The sequence below is a fragment of the Felis catus genome, chromosome B3, assembly GCF_018350175.1.
Source record: "Felis catus isolate Fca126 chromosome B3, F.catus_Fca126_mat1.0, whole genome shotgun sequence".
Lineage (NCBI taxonomy): Eukaryota > Metazoa > Chordata > Mammalia > Carnivora > Felidae > Felis > Felis catus.
Window position 1 is genome coordinate 97812681 of NC_058373.1, and position 24897 is coordinate 97837577.

The following is a 24897-nucleotide window of genomic DNA, read 5'->3' on the forward strand; positions in this document are numbered from 1 at the left end:
GTGTGTCTGCGTATTAATCAAACAGTAAATATCCAAAAGATTTTTATTAGTCCTTTATTGAAGCAGTATTTATATGCAGTAAAATGCACAGATCTTAAGTGTACAATTCAACGAATTTTGAAAAATGGTTACACCTGTGTAACCATCACCCTAATAAAGATTCTAACATCTCACTCCCCACCCCTCATAGGCACATCCTGACTTCTATCACCATTAATTTTAGTGTTTCTGAACTTCACAGAAACGTATCCTACTATATGTACTCTCTGAGGCCTGGCTTTTTTTGTTGCATATAATATCTTTGAATTATAGCTATGTTATTGTACATTATCAATAGCCCATTCTTTCATTTTATTACTGAGTAGTATTCCATCTTATAAATCAACCACAATCTGTTTATTCATCTTCTTGTGATGGAAATTTGAGTTGTTTCCAATTTTTGGCTATTATGAATAAAACTGCTTGGATATTCATGTATAAGTCTCTTTGTGAACATGTATTTTCATTTCTCTAGATTCAACACTCAGGAGTAAAACTGTTGGGGCACAGGCTAGATATACTGTATATTTAACTTTATAAGAAACTTTGTAAGAAAAAATAAACATTAAACTTTATAAGAAACTTTTCTAAGTGGTTATACTGTTTTATATTCCTATAGGAATGTGCTGAGAATTCCAGTTAGGCTACATCTCATTTGGTGTTATTAGTCTTTAATTTTATCCCTTGAAAGAGGTGTGAAATGGTATCTCATTGTGGTTTTAATTTCTATTTCCCTGTGATTTAAGAGCTTGAGCACCTTTTTCATGTGCTTATTGGCCATTAGCATATCTTCTTTTTATGAAGTGTCTGTTCAAGACTTTTACCCATCTGGGGAAGGAGGGGGTCTTTTTATTATTGATTTGTAGGAGTAAACATCTTCTAGATACAAGTCATTTGTAAGGAATATATATCGCAAACATTTTCTCCTGGTTGTGACAAACACCTTTTTCATTTTCTCGATAATTTTATTCTTTAATACTTAACTGTGTTTTGAGTCCTCTGTAAAAAAAAAAAAAAATTGCTTAACGCCAGGTTAAACAAATATTCTCCTGCATTCTTTTCTAAAACTTTATAGTTTCAGCTTTATGTTCAACTCTACGATCTGTCGTGGGGTGCCTGGGTGCTCAGTCGGTTAAGTGTCTGACTTCAGCTCACAATTCATGGGTTCGAGCCCCGCCACAAACTCTGTGCTGACAGCTCAGGGCCTGGAGCCTGCTTCAGATTCTGTGTCTCCCTCTCTCTCTCTGCCCCTCCCCCACTCATGTTCTGTCTCTGTCTCTCAAAAATAAATAAACATTGAAAAAAATTACAAAAAAAAGACTATGATCTGCCTTGAATTAATTTTTAAGTGAAATAGGTTTCAAGGGTTTTTTCCCCATAAATTTATTCAGTAGGTTTAGCACTCTTTTTTGCTGAAAAACTTTCCTTCCCCACTGATTTGCCTTGATATCTTTGTTGAAAATGAACTTAGCACACACCTATCCCACATGATTTCAATGGTTTTAGTTTCCACAATAATTCAGAACGATATAGATTTAAAAATTCATTTTACAATGGTTCAGTGACTTTGAAATATCAAAATAGTTTTTACCTCCACATCTTGAACAGTCCTTGGCTGAGCCATGCATAATTTATTAAGCAGCTGAAAAATCAGCTCTTCAATATAATAGAGAGACTCTTCATTAGCTGAGAGATTGGGATGTACTTGCTCCTGAACCTTTAAAAAAAAAAAGTTCTTAGTTAAAGTACAGGCCAAATTATTAATGACAAACACCAGAGAATCTTCTTTATAATTAATATTTTACTAGACTAGTCATTCAAATACAGACATAAAACACAAAAAGTGGGAAGAAAAACTCACCTCTATTTGTTACTCTCTATAAACTTTTCTGAACGTATAGAGTAGGGTTCCTTAAGCTTTTTTATACTCTATGAAAATCTATTGAAAGCCACTGGCCCCTCTCTACTCCTTACTGCCAAAAAAAGCATATACAGATAAAATATTCTATATAATTTGAGGAATAGTAGATACCCATACCCTTAAGGTAACTAATATATCTACTAGAAGTCTTTGAGCACTAGGTCATGAATCCCAACAATGGAGATATCTCTGAAAAACCAGACTACTTTACAGAGCTGCTCTGTGAGGTAGGTGCTAGTCAGCTTTCTTCTAGCATGGCACAGACAAACCTCAAAGATATTCTGGTTTCAGTTCCAGACCACTACAATAAAATGAGTATCACAATAAAACAAGTCAAATAAATTTTCTGGTTTCCTAATGCATATGAACGTTATATTTACACTATACTGTAGTCCAGTAAGTGTGTAATAGCACTATGTGTAAGAAACAATATATATACCTTAATTTTAAAATATTGCTAAAAAATGGTAATTATCATCTAAGCTTCCAACAAGTCATCATCACTGATCACCATAATAATAAAGTATGAAATACTGCAAAAATTACCAAAATGTGACACAGAGACATGATGTAAGCAAATATTGTTAGAAAAATGGCACCAGTAGACTTGGTTCCACACAGGGTTGTCACAAACTTTCAATTTATAAAAAATACACTATTTGCAAAGCCCAATAAAGCCAAGCACAAAAGAAGGTGTGCCCGTATACATTCCTTATTGCTGCTATATAGCTGTGGTGAGCCTTTTTGGTTGTTAATTTTTAATTAGAACCTAGTAAACTATCCTAAAAAAGAATCTAATAGAACTGGATATGAAGAGTAAGGTAAAAAATGGTGTTTAGCACATGGTAGGTGTCATGTAAATATTTGTTTAAAGAATAGTTGAGAGAAAGGGGTGCCTGGATGGCTCAGTTGATTAAGCATACAGCTTTGGCTCAGGTCATGATCTCACGGTTTGTAAGTTCGAGCCCTGTGTCGAGCTCTATGCTGACAGCTCAGAGTCTGAAGCCTGCTTTGGATTCTGTGTCTCCCTCTCTGTGCCTCCCTTGCTCATGCTCTTTCTTAAATAAATAAATAAATAAATAAATAAATAAATAAATAAAAATAGAATAGTTGAGGGAAGTATTGCTCTTTTTATGCCATATTAGAAGGTTATCAATGCCACTGACATAAAAATAGAAAACGTAAGTAGTCTAAGATCTACTTTTACAAAAACAAAAAAATTGAAAAAATAACTCACAGATTTTAATATGGAATATTTTTAATAATCCAGTTCAAAATAGCTTCTAATTTCCATTATGGTTTTCCCCTTTGACTTTTAGAATTTAGAAGTTTATTTCTTAATTTTTAAACTTACAGTTATTTTTTTAAGTTCTCTTTTTTATTGATTTCTAGAATAATCACACTGTAGTCAGAAAACATACTTTCCAGGAGTTCAATTTTTTGAAATTTGTTGAGACTTGCTTTTATAGCTCATTATATGGGCCTAGATGGCTTCACTGACAAACTTATTAAACATTTAAGGAAGAAGATAGAAAAAGAACAAGAGACTTCCCAACTTACTTTGAGACTACCTAGATATAAAAATTTAAAAAAGATGAAAATTATAAGCCATGTTTACTCATCAGCCTAGAAATAAAAGCCTAAATAAAATATCAACTAAATTCCATAATATATATAAAAAATATACGTGACCAACCAAGTGAGTTTATCCCAGCAAGTTGGGATAAAGTTGTAAAATCCCAGTAAAGTTGGTTTAAAGTTGTAAAATCAAGCAATTTACCATCCTACCAGATTAAAAAGGAAAATACGATAATATCAATAAATGTACAAAGAGCATCTAAAAAACTCAACATTCATTCATAATAAATTTTCTAGTGAAACTGGGGCGCCTGGGTGGCTCAGTCAGTTCAATGTCCAGCTCTTGATTTTGGCTCAGGTCATGGTTTTGTAGTTCATAGATCAAGTCTTTGATTGGGCTCTGCACTGATAGTGTGGAGCCTGCTTGGGATTTTCCCTCTCTCTCTCTCTCTCTCTCTCTCTCTCTCTCTCTCTCTCTCTCTCTGCCCCTACCCTGCTTGTGTTCTTTTCTCAAAATACATAAATAAACATTTTTTAAAAAGTCTCTAGTGAAGTTAATTTAGTAAACAGATAACTACAACAAAAACCCTACAATAAACATCACAGTCAACATGGTGAAATACCGAAAGCTTTCTGTTTGAGATCAAGAAAAAGGCAGGGACAATTGCTACGTCATTTCTATTCCACATTGTACTGGAGGTCCTGGATAGTGCAGACCATCAAGAAAAAGAAATAAAAGTGTAGGAAAATAGATTTACAGATGATTTGATTGCTCATTGTGATAGCTAATTTTATGTGTCAAATAGCCTGGGCCACAGGATGCCCAGACATGTGGTTAAACATTCTTCTGAGTGTGTCTATGAGGGTTTCTGGGTAAAATTAACATCTGAATTGGTAGAAGTCTGAGTGAAGCAGACTGCCCTCCCTAATGTGAGTGGACCTGCCTGAATAAAAGGGTGAGTAAGAAAATTCCTTCTCTCTGCCTGTCTTTGAGTGAGTATTTTGGTCTTCTGCTTTTGAATTAGGACATGAACTACAACTTGAACTAGAACTATAACACCAACTCTCATGGGTTCTCCAGCTTACTAACTGCTTATCTTGGATTCCTCTACATCTATTAGAGAGAGAGACAGAGAGAGAGAGAGAGAGAGAGAGAGAGAGAGAGAGAGAGAGAGAGAGAGAATGTGTGTGTGTGTGTGTGTGTGTGTGTGTGTTCCTGTTCCTTTGGAGACCTCAGACTAATACACCCAAGAAGGAAAATCAAATATTGTATAAATACATTATTTTAATTTATAAAAAATAAAATTTTATTCCTGTGTAGCAGCAACAAAGTTGGAAAATAAAAATTTTCAATAATATAATTTACAATGAATAAAAATATGTATCATGTACCTTGGAATTTATCTTAACAAAACAAGTACAGAATCCCTAAGGAAAAAACTATAGACTCTGAGAGGAATTAAAGATCCAAATATATGAAATGTAAAATCATGTTCGTGAATTATCAGACTTAATATCGTAAATGTATCAATTCTCAAACTGATTTTATAGAGATAAAATCACAGTCAAAACCGAAAAGGTTGTTTGCTGAAACTGACAACATAATTTCAAAACTTATATGAAATGCAAAAGGCTAAGAAAACCAGCCATTTAATCAAAGAAGTGTAAGTACTTGCTCTAATCATTATTGGGATTTATTACAAAGCTACAGTAAGAATGTGATACTGTTATAATGACAAACAAATGAATGGAACAGAATACAGAAGCAAGTCCACATATATATATGGACCCTTGATTTACAACAAAGGTAGTTCTACAGAGTATGAGGATGGGGTCATGGGAAGGTGGGGAAGCCCAGAAACAGTAAACAACTAGATACCTATATGGAGAAGAACGAAACTTAACTCCAGTTCACACTTTACACAAAAAACAATTCTAATTGGATTTTTTTAGATTACACATAAAAACCTAATAAACTTCTGATAATATAAAACAAGATATTATCTTCATGACCTCAGGATAGGAAAAGATTTCACAAAAATTACTATCCATAAAGGAAAGGATTCATAAACATAACTATATTAAAATTTAAAACTTAACATTCATCAAAGTTAGCACTGGAGAAGAATAATGTAACACATAAAATAAAAGGGCTCATATCCAGAACACATAAATAACTCCTAGAAATTCAGTAGACAGGCACCTGGATGGCTTAGCTGGGTAAGCATCCGACTCTTGGTTTTGGCTTAGGTCATGATCTCGGGGTTTTGGGAGTTTGAGCCCCAAGTAGGGCTCTGTGCTGACAGCAGGGAGCCTGCTTGGGATTCTCTCTCTCTCACCCTCTCTCTTTACCCCTCCCCTGCTCACGCTGTCTCTGTCTCTCTCAAAATAAATAAACTTAAAAAAAAGAAAAAAAGAAATTCAGTAAGAAAAAAAGTATAAAAATTCCAGTACAGGGGTGCCTGGCTGGCTCAGTTAGTAGAGCATGTGACTCCTGATCTCAGGGTCATGGTTCAAACCCCATGTTAGGTATGGAGTCTACTTAAAAAAAAAAAAAAAAAAATACAATAGAAAAAACAGGTAAAAAAAATCAGCACTTCATAATAGAAGAAATTCAAATGACCAGTAAGAGCTTTGGCTCTTTAGTAATCAGAGAAATGCAAATTAAACCACAATGAAAACTATTACCTACTCACATCAAACTGCAAAACTAAAATGTCTGATAATACCAGTAATCATGTAGAACAATGGGGAAAAAAAACAATGCGAACTTCAGACACTGCAAATGGAGTGCAAAATGCCTCAATCATTTTATTTTTTTGGCTCAATCACTTATGAAAACTTAGCCATTATCTACAAAAATGCAAAATATGCAATACCCCGTAGTCAATAATACTGTAAAAACTTTGTATATTAACAGATGGTAACTAGACTTATTGTGGTGATCATTTCGTAAAGTATATATACCTGAAACTAATACAAAATTGTACATCAATTATACTCAATTAAAAAAATTAAAAATTAAGGACACCTGGTTGGCTCATTCAGTACAGCATATGACTCTTGATCTTGGGGTCATGAGTTTGAGTCCGGCATTTGGTGTAGAATTTACTTAAAAATAAAATCTTATATATGTAGATAAATAAATAAAGTGTTTAAAAGGATATGCATACCCTATGTTTAAAGCTATGTAGACCAACATAGCAGACACTAGGTACCTGTGGCTACTGAGTACCTAAAATGTAGCTCCACTGAATTAAAATGGGCTTTAAGTATAGAGTATATGCCAGATATCAAAGATATAGTATAAAAAAAGAAAGTCAAATATCTCAATGTTTTTACTGTTTATATGCTAAAATGATTAGATTTATTGGGTTAAATAAAATATATTATTAAAATCAATTTCATCTGTTTCTTCTTACTTTTTTAATACAACTATGAGAAAACTGAAAATTACCTTATTTACCTGTTTTTACATTATATTTCTACTGGACAGCACTGTTCTAGAGAAATTAGCACATGGGTTTACTAGAAGACATGTACAAGAAGGCTCATAAGCAGCATTACTAGTGATACCACCAAACTAGAAACTCAAATATCTAGGGGCGTCTGGGTGGCTCAGTCAGTTAAGCCTCTGACTTGGGCTCAGGTCATGATCTCACGGTTCGCGAGTTCGAGCCCCGTGTCGGGCTCTGTGCTGACAGCTCAGAGCTTGGAGCCTGCTTCTCATTCTGTGTCTCCCTCTCTCTGCCCCTTCCCTGTTCATGCTCGGTCTCTCTCAGTCTCAAAAATAAACATTAAAAAAAAAATGAAAAAAAAAAAGAAACTCAAATATCTATCTAAAGTGGAATAAATTATAGCATAGTCATACAATTGAATACAGGAGGAAACATGAGTAACTACAGCTATGGATATATCTTCAAAATAATGTTGGCAGAAAGAAGTCAGATAAGGAGAATATATACCATGGAATTCCACCTCAAGATCAACAAAATTAAACTATAATGTTTAGGGACACGTTTAAAAGGTAAAAATATAAAAGAAAAGGGCAGTTATTACCATAAAAGTGGTTACCTTCTGGAGAGTTCTATTGAGAAAAGCGCTAAATAAGTGTTCCTTAAATTGTATATTTATGTTTTATGCATTTTTTATTGTTTTACCACTTCACCATAAATAAGGTTTTAAAATGTTGGAGAATCATCTAGCAAACAGAAAATCAAGGGGTGAAATTACAAAAAAAAAATAAGTCAAAAGGACCCTCCTAGTCACGAGCTAATAAATGAAATTAAAATGTCAAGGGTGCCTGGGTGGCTCAGTTGGTTAAACATCTGACTTAGGCTCAAGTCACAATCTCACAGTTTGTGAGTTCAAGCCCCACAATCAGGCTCGGTGCTGATAGCTTGGAGCCTGGAGCCTGCTTCAGATTCTGTGTCTCCCCCTCTCTCTGCCCCTCCCCTCCTTATGCTCCATCTCTTCTCTCTCTCAAAAATAAATAAACATTAAAAAAAAAATGTCAGAACCCTGGAGACAAAGAGAATATCCTACAAGCTGAGGGTGAAGGAAAGAAGCAGGTCCTGTACAAAGTAGGTATTAGACTAGTTCCAGACTTCAACTCTAATACTAGAAGCTAGAAGGCAATGATTTTCATCCTAGAATAGTATCCTAATAAACTATCAATCAAATGTCATAGTAAAATGAAGACATGCTTAAACATAACAAGGTCAAAAATTCTGTCTCCCATGCACACTTTCTCATTAAGCTTTTATAGTCTGTAACAGTAAAACAAGAGTATGAATCAAGGAAGAGAAAAAATGGCATACAGGAAATGAAGGAGCTAATATAGAACAAAGGCCAAAGGAATAACCAGCATGAAGTGAAGGAAAAATGTGAGAGTTGTACAACAGGCATAAGGTCACCAGTCCAGACTGCAGATCAGAATACTCTGGGAGAAACTATCTCAAGAAGATGAAATCACGGAGCACCTGGCTGACTCAGTTGAAGAACATGTGACTCTTGATCTCAGGGTTGTAAGTTCAAACCCCATGGTGGGTGTAGAGATTACTAAAATAAATAAAAACTTTTAAAAAAAGATGAAATTGGTAAGAGTATCTGATGGATCTAAAAATCTTAAGAGGCTATTTAGACAACTGGTAGAGACTTTAATCTTGAATTAGTAAGTACATAAACAACTACACAAATATGAAAACAAGACAATTATTAACTCCAGTAAAAGGTTAGGTAGAAAAGGAAAAGCAGTTTAACTATAAACAACATTTACAGTCATAATAATGTAAACTGTAAATACTGATCCAAACAAAACTAAGATATAACCATGGTGTGGGGTGAAACAGGAAATATGTTATGTATGGTAAGGTAGATGTGTATGGGGGAAGGAGGGAGATGTATATGTGTATTAAAGAATATTAAATCTTTATCTTCCATGGTAGGAAGTTAACAGATAATGGCCAAAACAGAAAAATCAAGAAATAGTAATTTTTTTCCTGAGAGATACAGAATACTGAAACAAATCACTTTGAAAGTTAAAAGTAATTATCTCTGGAAAGCAGAAAATTTTGTGAATGGAGAAGAGATACTGCTATTTTTCTTACAAGTTATTGTTCTTATAAGTTAGTTATCTTTTTATTTGCAGGAATAATTTTGATAAAATATAAACTAACTTATAAAGAAATATAATCTGAACTGGGGAAGTAGGAAAAAAGAAGGATACATAAAACTAGAAATGATAAACACTATTTTTTCAAGAACTTTGGATAAGAAGAGTTTAAAGTAAGGCAGTTAGATATTTATACAGGACCAACATCCAAAATGACAGGCTTTATAATATTTTTATAAATTCAAAATAGATTTCAGGGAAATATTTTCTCTTACATCATGCACTTCTTTAACATAACAAGAAGAAACTTAATTACATCTTACCATGTTTCTATTAGATCAATAGAATTAAAATTTTCCTTTTTTAATAAAAAATAAGGACTGGGGTGCCTGGGTGGCTCAGTTGGTTAAGCATCTGACTCTTGATTTTGGCTCAGGTCATGATCTCATGATTCATGAGTTCCAGCCCTGTGTCAGGCTCTGAGCTGACAGAGCCTGCTTGGCATTCTCTCCCTCCCTCTCTGCCCCTCCCCTATGCCCATTCTCTCCCTCTCTCTCTCTCTCTCTCTCAAAATAAATACATAAACATTAAAAAAAATAAGAATTTACACTGGAAGTTTAGCAATGGCATTCATAAGACTGTTTCTTATAACATCCTTCCATAAAAGCCAAGTGCCCTACTCAGTAAAAGTGACTGTGCATGAGAATTAAAATAATGTCCAACTGGGATAGATTTTTTTTTTCTTGTGATTATGATTTTGGTAAATAACCTGCAAAGCAACTTTAACATTTAGCATCAAAATTTCTTACGCCAAACTTCTTAAAGTAAGTGCAAATATGAAAAGTCATAAAAATATATGTTAAAATCCCACACATAAATACTAATAAGACATCAAGATGACAATAAAAGATAACCCTACTTTGCACTTCCACAGTGTTTACTATGTCAGCACCGTAAGGGACAGTAAAAATAAAATTACCACATCAGAACAAACTCACCTATCATATTTTCCTGAAAGACTAGTCAGAAAAAGAGCAATTAAAATAATTTTCAGTCCTTAACAGTAGATCAACAAGTCAGACCTGCATTTTAGTTACACCATTTTTTCAAATTGCCAGAAAGTATTTCCCTATACACACACTGTAAAAAGAATAGTCATGATTCTATATATAGATTCATGCACAAAAACTTTAAATTTTTTCCTACTAAGATAAACACTATACAAACTTCAGAAATGTCATTTCCTAATTTGTATCTTTCAGTTCTGCATATTCACAATCAAATAAAAAACTCTTGCTAGTGCATTTATTTAATCAATTAACATTTGAGTTTTTGTACAATGTAGAAATAAATCCCTTTGGCCACACAGTATGACATTTATTGATGCCAAATTCTTCACTCCATTGCCAAGATTTTTGCAAGGATGCAAATATCTCAAACATCAATATTAAGAATACTGGAAGTTTAAGGGGCACCTGGGTGGCTCAGTCAGTTAAGCATCTGCCTTTGGCTCAGGTCATGATCTCACGTTTTGTGAGTTCCAGCTCTGCATCGGGCTCTATGCTGATAGCTCAGAGCCTGAAGCCTGTTGGGATTCTGTGTCTCTCCATCACTCTCTGCCCCTCCCCCACTTGCTCAAGTGCTCTCTGTCTCTCTCTCAAAGTAAATAAACATAAAAAAGAATACTGGAAGTTTTTGTTGTTGTTATAAAAGAGTTAAAATTCAATTTAGGGGCACCTGGGTGGTTCAGTTGGTTAAGCATCCAACTTCGGCTCAGGTCGTGATCTCGCAGTTCGTGGGTTCAAGCCCCGCGACCGCTCTTTGCTGACAGCTCAGAGCCTGGAGCCTACTTCGGATTCTGTGTCTCCCTCTCTCTCTGCCCTTCCCCTGCTCACGCTCTGTCTCTCTCTCTCTCAAAAATAAACATTAGGGGCGCCTGGGTGGCGCAGTCGGTTAAGCGTCCGACTTCAGCCAGGTCACGATCTCGCGGTCCGGGAGTTCGAGCCCTGCATCAGGCTCTGGGCTGATGGCTCAGAGCCTGGAGCCTGTTTCCAGGCTCAGAGCCTGGAGCCTCTCTCTGCCCCTCCCCCGTTCATACTCTGTCTCTCTCTGTCCCAAAAATAAATAAATGTTGAAAAAAAAATTAAAAAATAAATAAAATAAACATTAAAATAAAAAAAATAAAATAAAATAAAAAAATAAAATAAAATAAATAAAATAAAAATAAATAAATAAATAAATAAAATTAAAAAAAATAAAAAAATAAAATAAACATTAAAAAATTCAATTTAAAAAGGAAAAGCAAATTTCATTCTAAAAATATACGCAAAAAACTGTAAAATATTGCTGACAGAAATTTTAAAAGACCTATGTAAATGAAAAGATAAACTTTATCAGCTGGAAGACTCAATATCATTAAGATGTCAATTCTTCTCAAATGATCTTTCAATTCAACACAATCCCAATAAAAATTCCAGGTTTTTGCATAGTAATTGATACCCTGATTTTAAAATTCTTATGGAACTACAAAGGCCCAAGAATAACCAAAACAACTCTGAAAGAGAACAAAGTTGGAGGGCTAAAATTACCTCATTTCAAGAATTTTTATAAAGCTACAACAATCAAAACGGTGCAGTATTGTTGTAAAGACAGGCAAAAAGGTCAATGGAACAGAATAAAGAATCCAGAAAGAAAGCCATAAATATACAGATGAATAATTTTTTTTAAAAGATCTTATTTTTAAGTAATCTCTATATCCAATATGGGGCTCAAATTCACAACCCTGAGATTAAGAGTCACATACTCTACTGACCTAGCCAGCCAGGTGCTGAGTGATGAGTGATTTTTAATACAGGCATAAAGGAAAGGACAAAACTTATCAAACTGTACATTTTAAACATTTATTTCAATAAATGGTAGCAGAACAACAGATATCCATATGGAAAAAAAAGTAACATACAAAACTATCTCATATGTAAAAATTAACTCAAATAGATCGTAGACCTAAATAGAAAACCTAGAACTATAAACTTCTAGGAGAAAAAGTAGAAAATTTTTATAACTCTCAGTTAACCAAAGTTTTCGTAAATATGACACCAGAGGCATTGTCCCTAAAAAAGCAAATAGGTAAACTGGACTTTATAATAATTTAAAACTTTTGCTCTTCAAAAGATAATATTAAGAAAATGAAAAGACAAGTTACAGACTGGAAGAAAATCTCTGTAGAGCATATATCTGATACAGGATTTGCATCAGACATATATAGAACTCTCAAAATGCAACAAAAAGCAAACAAATGGGCAAAATGGGCAAAAGATTTGATCAAACACTTCACCAAAGAAAACAATGGATGGCAAATAACATGAAAGATGTTCAACATCATTAATCACTAGGGAAATACAAATAAAAACCACAAGGAGATACCAAGACAGACCTATTACAGTGGCTAAAATTAAACACCAAATATTGGCAGGAGGAACTGGAACTCTCATACTTTGCTGGTGGGAATGTAAAACTGTAAGACAGTTTGAATGGAAAAGTTTGATAGTTACTTAAAAAGTTAAACATATATCTACTGTCTGATCCAGCCACCCTTTGGTAATTACTCAAGAAAAAAGGAAATATATGTTCATATAAAGTCTTATACACAAATATTCATAGCAGTTTTATTTGTAATAGCCAAGACTGGAAAACCAAATGTACACATATAGGTAATGAGATAAACAGTGGTATACACACAATGGAATGCCACTGAGCAATAAAAAAGGAGTGAACTATTAATATATGAAGCAAAATGGATGAATCTCAAGACAATTATGCTGAGTAAAAGAAGCCAGACAAAAAGAGTATATATCGTATGATTCCATTACTATAAAACTGTAGAAAATTCAATCTATAGTGATGGAGGGCAGAACAGTAACTGCTTGGGTACAAGAAATGGGGAGGGTTGGGAGGGAGAATTATGAGAGTCAAGAGGAAATTATGGGGCTTAGGATATATTCAATATTTTTTTGTGATGGCTTCACTGATATATACATACACAAAAACTTATCAAACTGTACACTTTAAATATATGCAGTTTATTATATGTCAATTATACTCCCAATAGTTTTAGAAAATAAAAATATAATATTTTAAGGTAGCATTTTCTTTAACTAGGGTATATAATGAAGAATTGAAACCGCAGCTGTACACTATCAAATCTTTAAGGTCAGAACCATTTCTTATGTTTTTGGTTTCCTCTTATTTCCCCACCCATTTATTTCTAATATACAGGTAATCTAGTGCCATGCTTTGCCTAAGGAAAGCACTCAGTATATACCTGTTAAATAAATAAATTCACTGTAGCAAAGAGATTTCTTAGCCTCACTGAAATATGGCCATCTGGCACTGGCGAAAATTGAGAACTCCATAAAATTAGTTTTTATTTCACTGGATATGTACTGGAGACTCAATTATCCCATATAACATTACAAATGAGATTTCCAATCTATGTTCCTCCGTTCTATCAATATTCACTTCTCAGATTCAGTGCTCTTCGGTGCTTTCTTGAAGGGTTTTCTTTTCTTTTTTTTTTTTCTTTTAGAGAGAGAGAGAGAGAGCAAGAGAGAGAGGGAGCACGTGCACACCCATGAGCAGGGGAGAGGGAGAGAGAAAGAGAGAGAGAATCTCAGGCAGGCTCCACACTCAGCACAGAGCCCGACATGAGGTTTGATCCCATGACCCTGGATCACGACTTGAGCTGAAATCTTGAGGGGTTTCCAATGTAAGTTTTTTTTTTAATGGAGATAAGTACAGGACAAGAATTTTATTCTATTCAGCTTAATATTATATGTGAGGGCTTACCATAAAATAATCAAAACATGTAGAGAAAACTATTGGTGGAAGCTAACATTTTTGTCATTAAAATTTTCCTTAAATGGAATGCAATGGCATATGATTTGTCATGTGAATATTAAGTACATTCCCATACAGGCAGGCCATTAGCCTATAAAGCCAAGAAAGTGCAGGCTAGATCAATGGTTCTGCGATGTTTCAGGGACAAAGCATTTCGAAGTTACACTGCTCTTAGCAGAATATGAAATATTAAGTCACTTATATTTCATCATAGAGAGTAGGTGTAATATTAGTAAAAATGACTACAAAACTGAAAACTATAGGCACATGTTTGTAAGAAAAAACAAAAAGTGCCAAACTTTTTCCTGCAAAATCTCTGTATCTCTTGTTCATTTGTGTTACTATCTTTCACTACTCACTAGCAAGTAAACTGTAGCAGACACACCATAGACTTAAGAAAAACTTATGAGAGAAAAATAAAATTGAAAAAAATTAATATTGGCTTTTTTCCCCCTCTGAACTAGGAAAAGATCACTCTTCTCAATATGCTTTTATTCAAAGGGTATTTACTCCTAGTGCCAAATACCCACTTCCTTCAGCATACTACCAAAACTTTTAGTATGTACTCTTTCTTAAAGAAGATCTGCCTGACAAGGTACCTGCACTCAAAGAGTAAACAGGCTCTCCTTTCCCACCTCTTCTCAGCTGCCCTCCCACTTTGCTGAAGAGGCAGATCTCTAACTTACTCTGAATGTCACTATGGTGTGTTGCCCTGGGGTGCAATAAAAAACTAATAACTAAATTCTAGGACACTAAACAAAGAGACAATTACAAATACTTCTCATTAAAGTACCCTGCTTCTTGGGGTGCCTGGGTGGCTCAGTCAGTTAAGCGTCCGGCTTTGGTTCAGGTCATGATCTCGCGGTTTGTGAGTTTGAGCCCCGCATCGGGCTCTGTGCTGACAGTTCGGAGCCTGTAGCCTGCTTTGGATTCTGTGTCTCCCTCTCTTTCTGACCCTCCCCCGCTCATTCTCTCCTTCTCTCTCTCTCTCTCTCTCTCTCTCTCTCTCTCTCTCTCTCTCTCTCTCTCTCTCTCAAAAATAAATAAATAATTTAAAAAGTACCTTGCTTCTTCCATTTGCTAGCCTACTATAAAAAAACACAGCCTAAGGAGAAAAACTCATGAAAACAAAGAAAAGAAAGCATCTTTAAGAAATATTAAAAGGCAATATTACCTTATCTCATTCAGGAGAAAAAAATTCAAAGCAAGTTTTCACACTTTATCTACTTTCTTATCTTACAATTAGAATTCAGAAGTGAGATGGCTGGCATGTGACATGTATTAACACATTCATTTGAACGCATTCATTTGAACTGAAAAATTAAGTCAGACTTTGTCTCAAAGAAGATAAATATGATGAGGCTGGTTGGCTTGACAATTAAAACTAACCTTAGCAATTTGGTTATGTGGTGGATATTTTGCATTAAACAAATGAGCGTGGTACTCAGAATTCTAAGGTGGCCCCTAGGATTCCCACCCTGTGATATACGTGCTCTGTGTACTCCTCTTGAGTGTGGGCAGGACCTGTGAATGTGATGAGGATATCACTCCTATGATCAAGTTACCATATAAGGCAAAAGTGAATATGATCCCTAATCAGTTGACTTTGAGTTAATCAAAAGATTATCACTAAATCAGGTGAATCCTTTAAAAGAAGGTCTAGAGTATGAGATAAGAAACAGCACCAGATACATTCCTGTTGGCCTTAAAGAAACAAACTGACATGTTATAGAGAGGGTCGTGTGGCAAGGAATGGCAGCAGCCTCCAGGAGCTGAGGGCCTCAGACATGTAGCTGCAAGGAAATGAATTCTGCCAATAACTACATGAGCTTGGAAGAGGATTACCAAGCTTCAGATGAGACTGCATGCCCAGCCAAAACCTTGACTGAGACCCTAAGCAAAAAACCCAGGTAAGAGCTGTGCCTAGACTTTTGACCTACGGAAACTGAGACAATAAATTTGTGTTGTATTAAGCCACGAAGCTTGTAATAATTTGTTACACAGCAGAACATGAATACAATGAACTAGATCTACAGCTCCAAGAATTCAATGAAAGTATGTTTAAAGATGAGGCATCTGGGTGGCTCAGTTGTTAGTTAAGCATCCAACTCATGATTTCAACTCAGGTCATGATCTCACGGTCATGGGATTAAGCCCCTTGTCGGGCTCCATGCTGATGGCTCAGAGACTGCTTGGAGTCTCTCTCTTCCTCTCTCTCTACCCCTCCCCTGCTCATGCACTCTCTCTCTTCCACAAATAAATAAACATAAAAAAAAGAAAATGTTTAAAGAATATGATAAGGTAAAATATATTTTATTAGTAAATACTGTCATAGCTAAAGTGTACTAAAGTTAATACTGTTTTCATTTTCCCAATTTTTCTTAGATATACTGGACTAAAAGTACTTGGAAGCAAAAAAGTGTAAAAGTAACAGTTATAATTATTAGTCATTTGACACGTTCTAGAAAAGCTAGAAAATAAAAAAGTGAATAGCTCTAAATACCAGGCAACAAATCATTCTGCAAGTCAGGTGGTTTCCAACGTTTTACTTTAAACAAAAGGAGTTTAAAGTAAATGAGTTGCTGGGTGACATGTCCTTAAGACTCTTTGATAGATCACAATACAATTTTTGGCATGTAATTTTGAAAGAAGTTTAAAAATGAGTTTGTTTTAAATTCTTCTATTTATGTTAACAAGGGGTCTCAGGGCTTACATCTATAGAAATGGGAAATAGGAATAGAACTAACACTGAACTATGATTCACCTCTGCAAGACCCTATCTTATTCTAGCAGTTAAATCATCCACAAAACATGAACTAATTTAAAAACAATGCAAACAACTACATAGGTGTCACTGAATAATGCACATTCAATAAAACTTCGTAAGTACTAGTTGTTCAAAATCCATGACATACATGTTCTTTTGATCAACCATATCCTGCTGGTAATTCATCCTAAAAGAAAGATCTTAACACTTTATAGTCACTGAAGAGTTTTAAAAATTCAATATGTAGACACTTTTGTTGAGGAAAATGTAACTATAAAGAAGAGATAAAAGACTTTCAAGCATAAAAATAATAGACTATAATTATGTGGAGGAAGTGGAAGGAAAAATTCAGAGAGAAAAAAGAATGATATAAAATTTCCAGCTGTTAAAAAAAGCACTTTGTCCCATTTGCAATGACACGGATAAAGCTAGAAAGTATAATGATAAGTGAACTAAGTCAGGGAAAGACAAATACCGTGTGATTTCACTCATACATGGAATTTAAGAAACAAATGAGCAAAGAGAAAAAAGAAAGAGAGATGAACAGACTCTTAACTATAAAGAACAAAATGATGGTTACCAGAGGGGAGAGAAATGGGGGGATGGGTCAAATCGTTGATGGGGATTAAGGAGTGCACTTGTCATGATGAGCACCAGTTACTGTATGGAAATGATGAATCACTATATTGTACACTTGAAACTAATATAACACTGTATGTTAACTAACTGGAATTAAAATAAAAAAATTTTTTAATATATATATATATTTTAATGTTTATTTGTTCTTGAGAGACAGAGAGACAGAGCATGAGTGGGGGAGGGGCAAAGAGAGAGACTGGGAGATACAGAATCTGAAGCAGGCTCCAGGCTCTGAGCAGTCAGCACAGAGCCCGACGTGGGGCTCGAACTCACAAACTGCGAGATCATGACCTGAGCTGAAGTCGGATGCTCAACCAACTGAGACACCCAGGCGCCCAAAATAAAAACATTTTTTAAAAAGAACGTTGTCATGTATATTATAAAAAGATGAATGGTGGATATCAACTTGTTACAGTATTTAGATTTCACTGGATTTATTTAAAAGACTGATAGAACTGTTTTATTTTAAAACATCAGTATTTAGGGGTGCCTGGGTGGCACAGTTAGTTGAGTGTCCAATTCTTGACTTCAGCTCAGGTCATGATCTCAGAGTCATGGGATCGAGCCTTGTCAACACAGGGCCCCGTGCTGAGTGTGGAGCCTGTTTATGATTCTCTCTATCTCCCTCTGCCCTTCTCCCCTACTCATGCTCTCTCTCTCTAAAACGAAAACAAAAAAAGTCAGTATTTAGAACACATACATTTTTTTTAATGTTTATTTATTTTTGAGAGAGAGACACAGGGTGTGAGTAGGGGAGGGTCAGAGAGAGAGGGAGACACAGAATCTGAAGTGGGCTCCAGGTTCTGAGCTGTCAGCACAGAGCCTGACATGGGGCTCGAACTCACAAACGGGGAGATCAGACCCGAGCCGAAGTCAGACGCCCAACCGACTGAGCCACCCAGGCGCCCCCTAGAACATATATAAAATTATATCTTCTGCAACTATTTGAACGTGAAAATTTTTAAATGTCAACATAAAAACATGCAATTAAAAAATTTCTTTTGGGGCAAACCATAAGAGACTCTTAAATACAGAGAACAAACTGAGGGTTGATAGGGGTGGGGGAAGAGGGGAAAATGGGTGATGGGCACTGAGGAGGGCACTTGTTGGGATGAGCACTGGGTGTTGTATGTAAGTGAGGAATCATGCGAATCTTCCCCTAAAACCAAGAGCACACGCATACACTGCATGTTAGCCACCCTGACAATAAATTATACATATAAAAAAATGTCTTTGGGGGATACATAGCAATAAAAGTAAAAAAAAAAAAAAAAAAGCAAAACAAAACAAAAAACAACCCTCTAATTTAGGAGAATCAGGGCTCCATGCTGATTAGATTTGAGCCTAGTGTGACACAGAAGGGAAGGATGATGACCAGGTTTCTGGCTTGAAAACTGAGTATATCATTTATACTGGAGGTTTTGGAGATGATAATAAACTTGGATTGGGTTATGTTGTGAACATCTACATAGGAATGTCCAGGAAGCAGGGGATGTAGCAGTTTTAAATAGGCTTCAGGAGAAGTCCTCTTCAAGATGATGTTTGACTTAAAGGAGATACGAGGACCAGTCATGTTTTTAATCTGCAGGAAGGTTGTTCTAGGCAGACAAAATAGCAAATACAAAAGCCCAGAGATTAGAATACGTCTACAGATTAGAATGTCTCTATCTGTGGGTACAAGATAGCCACTATGGGCAGGAGCAGAGCAAAAAAGGGACAGTAGTAAATGAAGTCAGAGGCGTAAAGGTAAAGGGCAGCATAGAGTGCAATAACCTATTGAGAGGACTTAGACTTTTATTCTGAGAAGCAATGAGAGTTTTGAACAAAGGAATGACATGATCTTACTTACCTCTACTATGTTAAGAAAAGACTGAATGGGGCAAGGGCAGAAGAGAGGAGGCCAGTTATAGGGTATTTTAATACTCCAGGACATTGATGATGACTTGGTCTCAGGTGGTAGAAGTGGAAGAGTAAGAAATGGTGACTGAATGAATATAGCTACTGTTTTCGAAGTACAGCTAAATGGATTTTCTGACAGATTAGAGAGACAAGATTTAGGAATAACTCCAGATTTTTATTTGGAGCAACTAAAAGGATGGAGTAGCCATTTACTGATATAAGAAATACTACAAAAGGAGCAGGTTTTGCAGGGGAAGAGAAGGAGCTCAGTATTGGTTGAGATGCCTATCACAAATACACGTGGAAGTATCAAGCAAGAAGTTGCTTAGGCTCAGGAGAGAGGTCTGAGTCAGAAATAAAAATATGGAAATCATCAGATACGGATGACATGCGAAGCCATGAGGCTGGATGGGATCCACAAGAAGTGACTGTAAATAGAAACAAAAGTCCCAAAACTAAGCTCTGGGGAAGTCAGGATGAAATAGTTAGGGAAGATGAGGAGGAATCAACAAAGGGAGAAGACCTAGAAGGAATAGCCAGAGGGAGAAAACCTACAGAGGTGGGCATCCTGGAAGCCAAACAAGGAAAAGGATTTCAAGAAAGAGAAGTTCAACCGCCAAATGCTGCTAATGGGTTACTTAAGAAAGCAAAGTGCTATGTAAGTAAGAGGTAATGTTTGAGTTTACAAAGGGACTTAAGAAAACAGGGAGACTGAAAACTTTCCTTGGAAGAGACAAAACTAGTGCTCATATCTACATCTTGATGTTATTTTCATTGTATTGCTTCATCTCCACACATTAAAATGTGAAGTGCACAACACTTCATACATTACAAAGGCTTTCTACTATCATATGTTCTTACATAAAAGAAGAAAAGTTTCAGGTTGTTAATTTTTAACGTGACTACATGAGATAATGCTAAGTCCATTAGTTCCATTAAAATTCCTTCCTGATTCAAACATACAGGCTAACAGAGGATATAATCAAACTACCGTTCCCTTGAAAGAGAGGCCATGGTTAATATAAAAGACACATAGTGGATTTATGTCAAGTGGTAACACAGGTAATGCTTTGGATAGTCAGCATAAAACACTTTAATGGAATATTATCGCTCCAAATATACCATACCAAAATTAAACTGAAAATGGAGGACGACTACTAAATCATGGCTGACAGGGAACTAAATGCAGCAAGTTAAAATGCATTCCTAATGCTCATCCAGTTCTGGCTGAACCCCTTGGGTCAGTTTGGGTCATTATTAGTTTGGAATAATTCCAAATGACTCCCTGGAGTTCTACTTTTATATTCACTGGCTTTAGGAAATCCAGAACAGGACTGACGTCACAAAAAATCATAGGATATCCTATTTGTTGCCAGCTTTCAGTTGCAGTTATCTTTTAAAAAAGCAATTTGATCAAGTTAATCCAATTATTTTGTTACATAAATAACACTACAGGACTTCGTATTTTCAGGTAGAAACGTTAACCTGGTCTTACCAACTAGCCTCTTCTTTTCACTTCATCTTGGTTCTTTAAAACAAGTCGTGTTTTGGGGCGCCTGGGTGGCGCAGTCGGTTAAGGGTCCGATTTCAGCCAGGTGAGTTGGAGCCCCACGTCGGGCTCTGGGCTGATGGCTCAGAGCCTGGAGCCTGTTTCAGATTCTGTGTCTCCCTCTCTCTCTCTGCCCCTCCCCCGTTCATGCTCTGTCTCTCTCTGTCCCAAAAATAAACGTTGAAAAAAAAAATTTTTTTTAAATAAAAAAAATAAAACAAGTCGTGTTTCCTACCTTTCCCTCAGTCTCAAACTCTTTCTCCACCCCCACCCCCTTTCTTTGTCAACTCCTATTGATCTTTCAGATAATTGTTTACTTTTTTATTGTCTGACTTTCTCAGTCCTCTCCCACAGAGCCATTTAGAAGGGAAGCTTTATGAGAGCAGGGGCCTTACTACAACCTATCAAGAGTAGTGCGGGGAACCTATGAGGCACTCAATAAATATTTGAATATATCCTCCACAACTCGGCACAGATGTTACTTCCCTAGAAAAGCCTTCCTTGACCTTCTTATGTTAGTGACACCAAGTTTATTTTCTCAAAGCACCCAATGATTTTTTTCTGGGCCCCAGAAAGATCCAGAGCAGTCTTCTAAAATGGCTCCAGGAGACATTAGTACAAAGGCAGAAACACTAGATCTTACAGAGTTCACAAAAGCATTTCTAAACCAAAACCCCCGACCCTCTTTTTCCTTGCCACAGACTGCTATTTAATTAACTCAGACGTTCTCTCATACCTCTTATATTTTAGACAGCTATCTAAGAGCAAACTGTAACATTTGGGGTGGGGAGTTCATATTTAACCTAATTAAGTTAGAGTCAGGAACAATGTAATTCAACCAATTCTTTCTCTCTATGACATTTGTAGCTACAGATAGTAAGACATCAGATATTTTCTTTTCCATAATTAGCCTGGTGAAGAACACCTGAAGGAAAAGACATCCACAAGGGAAACATCAGGGACTAAAAAACTGTTCAAATGATTTTAAGGTATGTTTCCCATACGTAGAATGCTTACACTGATTTTTCGCAGCATACACTCAACAGCACATACACAAAGTACCAAAGGCATTTCAAAGACATAGGTAATAAGCTGCACTTACAAGTATACTCCTGTGCTCTTTTTTCCTCCCAAGTAATATGATAGCTTCAATTTTCTTAGGGAGTAGTGGTGAAGGCATTTATGTTTCTTGCTCTTTTAGGGAAGATACATAATTTAGCAGTAATGTTAACAATCATGTATCATCCATTAGTAATGTCATTTCCCTCTGCTTTACCCTCTCTAGTTCTTTACGTATGTAAATGCTCTACATGAAGTTCTGTTATAAAAGTTAAATAACAACAACAAAAAGTGAAAGAACAAAAACAAAACAAAAAGTGACAGAACACATTTTTATTTTCAAAATCATTTTTCCATAAATCTATTTTTCAATGTTAGTGTTTCTATGTAGCGAAATACATATTTAAAGTTGGTTTAAAAAATGTGGTTTTGGGGTGCTTCAGTGGCTCAGTTGAGCATCCAACCCTTGATTTTGGCTCGGTTTATGATCCCAGGGTTGTGGGATCAAGCCCTGAGCTGGACTCTGACGTGCATGTGGAGCCTGCTTGAGATTTTCTCCCTCTCTCTCTCTCTCTCTCTCTCTCCCTTTGCCCCTCTCCCTAGCTCACGTGTGCGCTTTCTCTTAAAAAAAAAAAAAAAAAAAAAGACCCCTGTAGTTTCCAGGGCCAACAATGGTGACTTTACCATATTATTTGATTTTCATAAAAATTAGCCAAAACTTGAAAATAAGCAAAAGAGATTACTAGGTGTCTTTCAGTACAATGCTGTACTCAAAGCTCTGATTACTCCGTAATGACTGCATTATTTTAGAAATCTGTAAGATTAACATAGAGATGTTTTGTCTGGTACAGAAACAGATAATTTCAAATCAACAGAAAAGACAATCCACAACTCAGTGTTTATATTCCTATAGGATATTAACTAATTTTGTATCTTACCCAACAATCTTAATACTACTTTTAAATTATCTATAAATACCTACCTCCTAAAATTTTCATATGAAGAAGCCTTAACATCTTGTGAGTTCCCTCATTAAGGAATGCATTAAATCAAACTCACTAACACATGTTCATTTATATTTGCATGACAGTTATGATTTTACTTTTCTGAAAATTATACTTCAAGTTTTCGAGGTTCCACCAAGTAGAATCTGATAGAGCCAATTGAACTACATTGCTCTTTTCACACACTCACACACACACACACACACACACACACACACACACAGATATTCTTTACATAACTTTGAGTTCCTAAATGCTATCTTATTTATATAAACCAAAACGAGAAAGTTTAGAATTCTCAGTGTAGATGGTAAACACTTTTAGAGTGGGGCCCCTGCTTTTATTCATCTGTGTAATTTTAGTTCCAGCATGGTGCCAAATACCTAAAGTGTGTTCAATTAATGTTAATTGCAATTATACTTCAATTTTTAAAAATGCAGGGATAAAAATAAAGCGCAGTAAAAAAAGAAAAAAAATGAAGTATACCACATGTTCAATGGAGGAAAAACCAACTGGAGGAGAAAAATCCTAGTGGTCTAAACTACTGCTACAAGTCAATTACTAATCCTGGTCGTCTTTATAACTATCTGTCAGCTGAAGGAAGCCAAATTCTAGAGGCTTTCAATGTAAAGGCAGAGCGTCCCAGGAAATGGCAGGATTTCTCATTGTACAAAGGTATGGGTGGCAGACACATACCAGAATGTAACACATCCTACAAAGAAAGAGTGAACCTTGAACTCTTTATGAACTGTAACTCTTAGCAGGCACTGCAAACCTACATGTTGCAATACCACAAATACCCAAATGCCACAAAACTGAACGTAATTCAAATTACTAACCCCCAAAATTTTCCCAAAATATGAAAAATGTCTTCCTTAGGAATATATCTCAATTCTATAATAACAGTAAATTAATGAATTAAATAAAAATTGCTTTTTGAATTCAATTCACCTAAGACCACATTTTCTTAGATGTATTGATTCCATAAGCATGGGATATACGAGAACTGTGGTATAAGACAATACAAATCTACAAAACACCTGAGCTCCAGGTAAACAAGCACAGAAAATAAATGCAAAATAACAGTCTCAAAGCAATGGACTAGCAGGCTTGTTCTGGCTTTGTTTCTAGCCTAACCTGAAGAAGTAAATCTGTGCATGCAGGATCATTAGGGTAAAAGCTACCTACTGAATAAGTTATGCAACATACATTCGAAGACTATTTGCTACCAGAAAGTACCTGTAGGTAGATACGTGCGTCACACTGCCAACAATACATGCCTACCTGATAACTGCACTCACACTTCTGCTAAGTGCAACTGTTCACGGACAAGTCAATTACTATCTAAGCATATCCCCCTTCACTTTCAACTCAGGCCAGAGTTCATTATCACTACTCAGCACATACCCGTTTCTTTCCCCCTCCGTTTAGGATCAGGCTGCCCATGGAAGTAAAGTCAATTTAATACTTCAACACCCAGCATGCCAATGAAATGATAACTGCCACTGGTTACCTCCACTAAGTTCTCTAAAAAGACAGGACTTGGTGTTTGGCCCAAGGGAGGCAGTATCTCCTTGTAAGAATTATGAAAACAATGGAAAATCCAAAACTGAATGCAGGTGGAAAATGTTTTTACTTTTAAAATAAGTGACTTCCTTTCACTTACAGAAATGTATTGTATGAACATTTATTTTCCAAGTGCAGTCTTGTAAGTTAATGTTTATTTTTCTTTATTATTTTGAAGTTTATTCTTGGTTATTTTGCACAAAATGCGGATGGGGCTAAACCTGCATCAATGGCAATGGAAGCCCATGTTCAGCAGGTGTCATGTCTAATCCTGCAGTCTCTGTCTTGACTTTACAAAAAGGTTTATTTTAAAAATGACAGTGATTACTATCTAAATGCACAAACGAAGACGACATCACCTACAGG

The 24897-nt window shown here is 35.7% G+C and overlaps 1 protein-coding gene across 3 annotated transcripts in view; it reads right to left on the reverse strand.

Moving 5' to 3' along the window:
• SOS2 (SOS Ras/Rho guanine nucleotide exchange factor 2) overlaps window positions 1–24897 on the reverse strand; it is a 90432-nt gene that overhangs the window by 64503 nt on the left and 1032 nt on the right. For all 3 annotated transcript variants that reach the window (XM_045059890.1, XM_045059891.1, XM_023255675.2), the window contains exon 2: window positions 1631–1756. In XM_045059890.1, the coding sequence (XP_044915825.1) occupies window positions 1631–1756 (126 nt within the window). The remainder of the gene's footprint in view (window positions 1–1630; window positions 1757–24897) is intronic.